The 9,642-nt window shown below is 42.2% G+C and overlaps 1 protein-coding gene across 1 annotated transcript; it reads left to right on the top strand.

Annotated features, from left to right (window-relative positions):
• The first annotated feature begins 787 nt into the window (after window positions 1–787).
• Window positions 788–4,661, top strand: sox7 (SRY-box transcription factor 7). Its single transcript, XM_056428051.1, has 2 exons — window positions 788–1,292; window positions 2,295–4,661. The coding sequence occupies exons 1-2, from the start codon at window positions 1,061–1,063 to the stop codon at window positions 3,260–3,262; spliced, it is 1,200 nt and encodes a 399-aa protein (XP_056284026.1). The 5' UTR covers window positions 788–1,060; the 3' UTR covers window positions 3,263–4,661.
• Window positions 4,662–9,642: the final 4,981 nt, after the last annotated feature.

Below are 9,642 nucleotides of genomic sequence, written 5' to 3' on the forward strand. Positions count from 1 at the left end.
GTATCCTGTCAACAGGAACTCAAGGATTCGACATGCGCCCGCCTCCAGCCACAGAAGGAAACTGATTTATTTGGTCGTGTGTTCAGTGGTTTCATCTCATATGTTTAGAGATTCCTCGTGGATCAGCACCCACACTATAAGAGGACCTCTCCCTCCTCTAACATATAGGCTTCTGCATGTAGATGTTTAAGAGGAAATATGTGGGGAAATATATTTAGAAACCTGGGAATTTTATTTCTGTTGAGTGCAATTAACCATGAAAATAAAAATAAAGTTGTTGTTCCATTTTGATATCAGCGTTGTCCATCTGCATGGACATGAAGCTCTGGCCTGTTGAGGAGATCAGCGTGAATCTGAGCCAGTTTGTGGGAGTAGACAGCCAAACAGGTTAGTTAAGTTTGACAAGTTATAGGGTTTCCTTGTTGGCGATAGGAAGAAGGAATCATGTTTGCCAAATCCCTCTGTCATTACCGTACATGCATATACACAATGTACTAAAATCCACATGACCTTCACGGTGACTGATTTTACCTACCCTTGAGTTGAGTTTGTGGGCACTGGAAAGTGTTGTTTTGTTGTGAGGCCAGTTCAAGTAGTTAGTGGTGTTGAAGTGCTCTCTCTCTCTCTCTCTCTCTCTCTCTCTCTCTCTCTCTCTCTCTCTCTCTCTGTCCCTTTCACGGGGCTCAACTTGCAATCAAGGAGGAGCCGAGACTCCTCCGGGGCTTCTCCTGGAACCTGCTCCTCAAATATAAAGCGCTCTGCCCATCCACCAGGAAAGACTGCATCATAATTCACGAGGAGGAGACAGACGCTGCCTGAGCATTCCTCTGGTTTCGCCTTAAAACTCCAAGTGACATCTGATTGTAGCCTGTAGCTTTAGTGATCTAGTGAGTGTGTGAGACACAGCTGGATTTATTTCTTTAAAAAACCAAACAGTTTCCAGTAGTTTTTTTATTTATTAGCTTTTTAATAATCTGTATTTCAACTCAGAGAAGTCCACTTGTCAGAGCGACAGCGGGAGAGGCGCATCCTAAGTTTCTGGAGAGGAGAAAGCGCGCAGATGGCCGCCCTCATCAGCGCGTACTCGTCGTGGCCAGAGTCCTTCGAGTGTCCTCCGGGAGACGGGGACGTGTCGGACGGACACGGCCCGCACAGGACCCCCGTGGACAAGGCGCCGGAGCCGCGCATCAGGCGGCCCATGAACGCGTTCATGGTGTGGGCCAAAGATGAGCGCAAGCGGCTGGCGGTTCAGAATCCAGACCTGCACAATGCCGAGCTCAGCAAAATGTTGGGTGAGATGAAGTTATTTTAAGGTCTATTAAGTAAACTGCGTAAATGATCTACGGATTATTATTATTCATATTTTATTATTGTAATTAATATGACAGATTAGAACCATATAGTTCCCCCCGGGCCTCGGCTGTTTGACAAAGTTTTAAAGTTGTTTCCAACACCCAAAAAGATAAGTAAATACAAAACTATTGTATGTGTTTAAGAAGAAAAGAAAATAAATTGACATGTTTATTCGCAGTTTTTCAAACTTTAGACTGAGCAAAATAATAATTTGACTTTACAGCTATTTTAGAAAGACGCGCGTGGCCCAACCTCCTTTAAATGTAAAAGGTAATGTCTCTGTAAAAACGTATTCAATATTTAACATAATGGACATAGAAAATGACATAAATGTATGATTTTGCGTTGGATTTAGGCCGCTTGGATTAGTGTTTAATTTTAAGATCTAAATCTGGCACTCTCGCACAAATGAAATTATCTTAAAGCCAATTCCAAAACAGCAATACGTGTAAATTATACTCTCATTATAAAAGGTACAATTGGCACTTATGGTTATCTTAAATGGGGCATTCATAACTTTAAAAAAAAGTCCCTTAAAACGACTAAGAACTTATAAGAGGAAGTATCATTTTGAGGTTTAATTTGCATTAAAACATGCAAATGTTTATTTTTAATTTTTAAAGCGAAGTAATACTTATCTTAATATTTTTGTGATATCTGTTTTATCATGCTTTTTAACCTTTGTTTTAGTTATTTTACAGGGAATTTCTAATCGTAATTATCCGATGAAGGAGTTTAAGCCTAAAATAAGAAATACAAATTTAGAATACAAGTATACTTTACACATTGTAGAAGCTTGTTAGTGTGCGAGTGGTTCTAACTTAGTGTTAACATAACTGACTTTAAATATGAAATTTGAAAAATGTGCACAAATAAATTGCGAGCTAATCTATATTTGTAGTGTATTAAAACACACTAAATTCTGTCTTTTCTTCTCGCAGGCAAGTCATGGAAGGCCCTGACTCCCCCTGACAAGAGGCCCTATGTGGAGGAAGCGGAGAGGCTCCGGGTGCAGCACATGCAGGACTACCCCAACTATAAGTATCGGCCTCGCAGGAAGAAGCAGCTGAAACGCATCTGCAAGCGAGTGGACCCCGGCTTCCTGCTGAGCGGGCTGGCCCCCGATCAGAACGCCCTGCCCGACCAGCGAGTCCTCTGTCACCCCCCCGACAAAGACGACGGCAGCCCTAATGGTATCAGAAGCGGCTTCTCCAGCCCCGGCCCGGTTCTGCCCGGCGTCAGAAGCTTCAGAGACCAAGCCGGCTCCAACAGCAGCTTTGACATCTACCCCTACAGCCTGCCCACTCCCCCCGAGATGTCCCCCTTAGACGGCATGGACCATGAGCATGTACCCCCTTCTTATTATTCAACATCTGGTAGCTCCTCCTGCTCTTCCTCCTGCCCAGATGAGCACCACCAGAATCAGACGCACATGGGCAGCCCCCCCCCTTACCACACCGACTACACCCAGACTCAAATCCATTGTGGGGCCACACACCTAGGTCACATCTCTCACCTGTCCCAGACTGGTGGTGGACTGATCCCCGGCCCGCAGCTGTCTTACTACAGTTCCTCATCTTTCCACCAGATCCACCACGGCCTCCACCACGGCCACCTGGGTCAGCTGTCCCCCCCGCCAGAAACACAGGGTCACCTGGAGACTTTCGACCAGCTGAGTCAGGCAGAGCTTCTGGGTGAGGTGGACCGCAATGAGTTTGACCAGTACCTGAACTCCAATGGGACCGGCTTCCTTCCCGAGCAGGGCGGCAGCATGACCGTCACAGGACACATCCAGGTGGCGTCTGCCTCTGCTGCGTCTGCGAGTCCCAGCAGCACCACAGAAAGCAGCCTCATTTCGGTCCTCGCGGACGCAACGGCGGCCTACTACAACAACTACGGCATCTCGTAAGCACCCATTGCACTGGTTGCTCATCAGAGACTTTACACGGGCTTTAAAGTGATGATGTGGGATGAAGTTGCACCTGGGTGCCAGTAAGGGAGAACAAAAATGGCTGTGCTTTTGAGGTGTAAATTCAAGTCCCATATTAACATACATGAGCAAAATCCACCATGATTTGAAACCAGAACTGATTACTGAGCAAAATGATCATCTGGAGCCGAGGAAAGAACAAAGAGAAATTGGAGGAATATGAAGAAAGGGAGATGGACACCTCAGGGATGCAGACACACAGGACTATAGTATGCCACCTCCTGTTGTCATGACATTTCTAAACCTGAAGAACAATCGTAAAGACTTGTTGTCCACTTGTAAATGTCACCAGTTACTGTTGCCACTGCGGCATGTACAGACGCTCTTTAGCAGCTAATTTAAGTCCTTTGATGTTTCGCATAAATGCTAAATGCATTGCTATTATCAACGCTTTCCATTTGAATGTTTGTACTATATGTTCTCTCTCTCTCTCTCTTTCTCTCTCTCTCTCTCATAAGTTTGGGAGTCTTACCTCAGTAGTTGTAATTGAATGAGATTTTAGTTGGACATTTCTTATGCAATTTAACAAAACGGTGTATAGTGAAGAAAAAAGGCGTTTATACTTCTTCTCAAGTACTTAATAATATATAATCATAACCTCTACCATGAAAAATAATAATGGTAACTATAAATGTATGCTGATTTAAGTTTGTGAAAGACAATAATTTAAAATAAAGTTACATTTTTTTTATACAAAAGCAGTTGCTACTTGGATGACGTGCCCGCAGGAAACATACCACAACAACATCATCATGTATGAAGTATTGGTAAATAACTGATTCACTAAAGAAACTACGCAATGGCGGATGAAACCCATTCCACTATATATATATATATATATAAATATACCAACAAAGTAATACAATCCTCATTTAAAAAAAAGAAAAGAAAGAAAAGTATTCATGCTCTAGGTTTTCAGACACAAATGGGAGGGAGTGAGAGGGGGGGGGATATTTTTCCATCTTTGAATTCCGTGTCACGTATACTTCTATCTATCTGTTGTACTGCAAGTGGCCCATTCTGCCCCCCCCCCCCCCCCCCCTCTCTTGCTTTTTTCCACCCTCCATCACATCATCCTTCTCCATCCGTCTCCACTCGCTTTCATTTACAGAGGATTAGTGTAAAACAAGCACAGCCGTCGCCACCCGCCTCCATCTCAACCGCCCTTTGTTTTCCTGGAGTCTTATTCTGGGGTGCCATTCTTAGGCACTCCGGACCCCACTCCCACCCCCCGCCCCCACCCCCTCACCCGCGTTCTATCTTGCTGATGCAGACCTTTTTGTAATCTGTGCAGAATAAATAAAAATAATAAATCCCAGGGCTTCGTTGACTGTTTTACACCCTCCTCATTTTTCTCTCTTTATAAATAAAATGTTACCCCCATCTTCTCTCCACCCCCCCCCCCCGTCTCAACCCCTCTCTGTTCTCTTGAAATTTTTCTTTTTCGATAAAAGGAATGCAGGGGGCTTTTAACAAATCCTGGAGTCTGGCTGTTCTTCCTGCATTTTTTTTTTTTTTTGGGAACGGTTGAGTCGTGCTTCTTGTAAAGAGGATGTGGCGGAGGAGCGGTGTTTCCTGACTGATAAGGGAAAAGCCTCTCTCCGTCAGGATGTTTGGGCCCGGCTGGGCCCGGCATTAAAGAGCCAGGGAGAGGGAAGGGAACCCACTGTTCAGCAAGCGGGAGGAAACACTGCAGTGCTGAATAGCATCTTACTAACCCGTCTTTACTTACCCACCATTTTTCACGAGAGGCTTTGTCAGCCCGGCCTGTTTCACAAACCGTGACCACAAACACACCACAAACATCCACACAGCAATGAGCAAAAACAACACTTTCATACCGGAACACTTGGGTAACTAAAATGACCTTTCTACCAACGATTCCACATACGAGTGTGTGTGTGCTTTTGACACACCTTGTGATTAAACTGACCCTTTTGTGTCTACGGGCCTTCAACACTCTGAGGAGGGCTGCTGTGTTTGGGCTGTGGGAGCTGGGCGGGTGGCGCTCCAGGCATACGGGCCGAGGATCGGTCTTTAGTGGGCCCTCGGCCCCAGAGTGGTCAGGGTCAGCTCACGGTGCTGCTCCAAGACTCCCTGCGCTGTCGCCACAATCACATCCACCACCTCAGGGTAGGACAATGCAACCGGAACAAGGACAAAGACTCTAGCGTCAACAAAGCATCATCACATTAGTCTCCGACCTGAACTATAAAGCAGTGTTTTGTTATTATCAATATATCATGTTATTCCCTCACGCTTTCATGTTTTAATAGTGTTTCACATCCAAACGAAAAACGGTATTGCCGCAACAGATTTTCAGGTAAGGAATAGAAATATAAGCATGATGAAGAAATAAAGCCCTCTTCTTATTTGGGTGATAGTCCAATGTTGTTTCTTTTTTAAGTTGTTGTTCAGCTTGTGTGGAGCAGGACAATTAAAAACCATAAAGGAATACTTTCACTGGCTGCCATAATATATATACACATATATATATATATATATATATATGTATATACTGTACATATATGTATATACACACATACATGTATACATACACATTTATTTATATATGTATACACACAAGTGTATATATTTCTACAGATAAGTAAATACATATATATATACACACAAGTGTATACAAACACATATAGCATACACATATATGTACAGTATACACATATGTAAGTGTATGAATATATCTATATATATTGATATATATATAGATATATAAATATATCTATATATATATATATATATAGATATATTTAACAGAAGGCTCTGACTAAAGGTTGCGATCAAGAAATGCTCTTCACTCTATACACTCTATATATATATATATAGAGTGTAAATGCCCAGAAGCGCTTAATGGGACTTCATACCGATATTGGGGATCCTGTGACTTTTCGTTTCGTAAAGTGAGGGCAAAACTCTCGACTCGTCATCCTCAAGCATTTCTTTCCCAGAAGTTGAGTCATCGTCATCGCAACCTTTAGTCAGAGCCTTCTGTTAAAAACCGGAGACAGCCATTGCTGCTGTCTCACCTCCAATAAATCAACAAGAAAGGAAATAGAAAATTGATGTGTCAACAAACATTGGCATGACATTGTTGTGAGCGGCATAAACTTGACTCCTTGAACATGCAGCCACTTGCAAGAAGCGGCTTTAAAAGCCCCTTATTCTGTGAGGAGGAAGCACGTGATACTATTTCATTTGACTAATTGAATCCTTTACACATTTGCAAGTTGACAAGATTTACAAGATTTGCAAATATAAGGATATAGGACTGAACAAACAAAACGCCTCCTCTTGTTATTTCTCCCTGATTGCTGTCTGGCTGCATTCCAATGCCAGGTCAAGCCTGTGGAATGAGTCTGTCAGGTAGTCTGTTATGTTTCCTATTTCCTCCTCTGCCGTCATGTCACTTCCCTGGGCAAACAAACATCTCTGCGGTTTAACCCAACAGCAACTGTCAAGGTAACGGCGTACGGCTCGGTGTGAGTGGATGTGGCTCACAGCTTGCACAGCTGTGTAAAGTGTTATCCATCTGCCGGGGCCGAGGTGCGCAGTGATCACTTTAAAGATGGTGTCCTCCCGGGGCAAGGAGGAGGCTGATGACTGTCTGCTTGGTCCGGCCTCCATTGTGTAGCCGATGAGGGAGCGTCCAATCACCTCACATGTGTGCTATATGACGTACATCGGTGTATTAACTGTAGGTCATGGGGGAATTTTAATTTGGACTACATGACGATGGTATATTAATGCTCGAGACTAAGATGCCCTTTAAACCTACTTACTACACACACACACACACACACACACACACACACACACACACACACACACACACACACACACACACACACATATATATGTATATATATATGTATATATATAAATGTTACATCACTTTTGTGCTATATGATGCAAATCGGTGTATTACATGGGATATTTTTTATTTTATTTGGACTACATGACTATGGTTTATATATATACATATATATATACATATATATATATATATACATATATATATATATATAAATAAAGTAAGACTAAGATGCCCTTTAAACCTATTTACTTTTTATATATATATACACTACCGTTCAAAAGTTTGGGGTCATCCAGACAATTTCGTGTCTTCCATGAAAACTCACTTTTATTTATCAAATGAATTGAAAATTGAATAGAAAATATAGTCAAGACATTGACAAGGTTAGAAATAATGATTAATATTTGAAGTATTAATTTTGTTCTTCAAACTTCAAGCTCAAAGGAAGGCCAGTTGTATAGCTTATATCACCAGCATAACTGTTTTCAGCTGTGCTAACATAATTGCACAAGGGTTTTCGAATCAGATATTAGTCTTCTAAGGCGATTAGCAAACACAATGTACCATTAGAACACTGGAGTGATCGTTGATGGAAATGGGCCTCTATACACCTATGGAGATATTTCATTAGAAACCAGACGTTTCCACCTAGAATAGTCATTTACCACATTAACAATGTATAGTGTGTATTTCTGATTAATGTTATCTTTATTGAAAAAACTGTGCTTTTCTTTGAAAAATAAAGACATTTCTAAGTGACCCCAAACTTTTGAACGGTAGTGTATATATATATATATATATATATATATATATATTATGTCCGCATGTGTTTGAGTTCTTGCCTTGTTACCACATGAAGATAGTTACATTATTCTAAATATAAGCATTTACATATATTGTAAGTAGTTTTGTGCAATTGGATAAAGCAATGTTCTCATTCAGAGTGATTCTCGGGAGGTTAATAATTTCTTTTTTCTGTTGAGCTTTGTAAATAGAAAACAACATACCCAGTACAACATCCTCATCACAGTAAATGCAGTGAACTTTACACCAAATTACATTTTTCTGTGCGTTGGATAAAGACACACTTACATCAGTAAACAGTAAATGTTGTCGGAGTGCATTTCCAGTTAGAGTGTGTTACAGCCGCATAATAACCTGTTTACAATTTGTACTTGGCCCTAACTCTGGAAGGAAGAGGAAAGAAAACACACACACACACACACACACATCTCACAGCAAGGGATTATGGGTGCAGCTATTCTTCATCTCATTGTGGCTCAACAACAGGCAGAGTGTGGGGTGGCAGGCAGGCGTGCACGTCGCCGGACGAAGAATGGACCAGACCCGTCGAGGGACAGGTGCCATGTGGCAGAGGATGTGCGGGGACACAGATGGGGACCCCTGGAAAACTTGGGGGACTGTACAGGCAGCCAAGGACCTCCCACCCGTACCTGTGCTGTGAATGCTGCAGCTGAACGGGATCCGGCACCTGTTCTAAGCAGATACAGGCTACCAGCACAAGCACAGAGGGAGGCCAGCACATGGCTGCCAACACAGGGAAGGAGAAGGCTAGATTTCCATTTACCCATAAGCACGGCCTGATTACCAAAATCGGCACAGGCGGTAAAGCTTGTGCAGTACTGCAGGATGCGCAGGGAAAGGATTTAGAAATGTCCTCCAAAACTATTTGCATGTCAGTAAACTGCCCACTTTAATAGGATATTTGGGGTTGTGTATTAGAACGTGTTTTTCTTAAATTAGAAATACCGCTGAAAAGTCAAGGGATATAAATACTTGATTTTTTTATATTTTATTTTGAAACAAGTGATGCAAAATTGCAGTTCATGTCCTATTCTGGCCCGCGTTGGTCCCTCTTTCCTTCTCTAATATCATGGCTGGCTCTGGTGTGTCTATGCTGCTATCTGGCTTGTTTTTGGACTGCCTTAGAGTCTCCCAGGGGTGCTGTAACTCTTCACCTCAATGTGGAGGAGGATGTTCCTATTGTGCTTCCTAATTGCAATGTGGTTGTTCCATTTGAGAGAGAGAACGTCCTCATCTGTTCTTCCCGTGATTTAATATTGTGGAAATAACTGCTAAAGGAATTGTTTGTGATTGATTGCTCTGATTGATATAGTTATAACACTTTGTGCAGTGTTTTTATGAAATGACAACTTTTTTTCAATCAAGATGGGATGATAGATGCAGTGAAATTGTAACGGATATGGCTAATTCCCGCAAATTTAGGAACGTTTAAAATTGTGCATCTTCTGATATGTTGCTGTTTTTTTTGCTTTATACAACCGCTTTATAAAGTTCATTTAGACAAAGCTCTTTAAAAGAACACGTTGTGTCTTTGATCACAAGAGCTGCATGTCTTTAGTAACTCTCTATTTGAGTTGGCCCACACACTCCCATCGTGGTTCTGGACCTGTTGTCCTGCACCAGCACAGTTTACTCAGCGCGC

Source organism: Pseudoliparis swirei, chromosome 12 (assembly GCF_029220125.1).
Source record: "Pseudoliparis swirei isolate HS2019 ecotype Mariana Trench chromosome 12, NWPU_hadal_v1, whole genome shotgun sequence".
NCBI classification, from domain to species: Eukaryota; Metazoa; Chordata; class Actinopteri; order Perciformes; family Liparidae; genus Pseudoliparis; species Pseudoliparis swirei.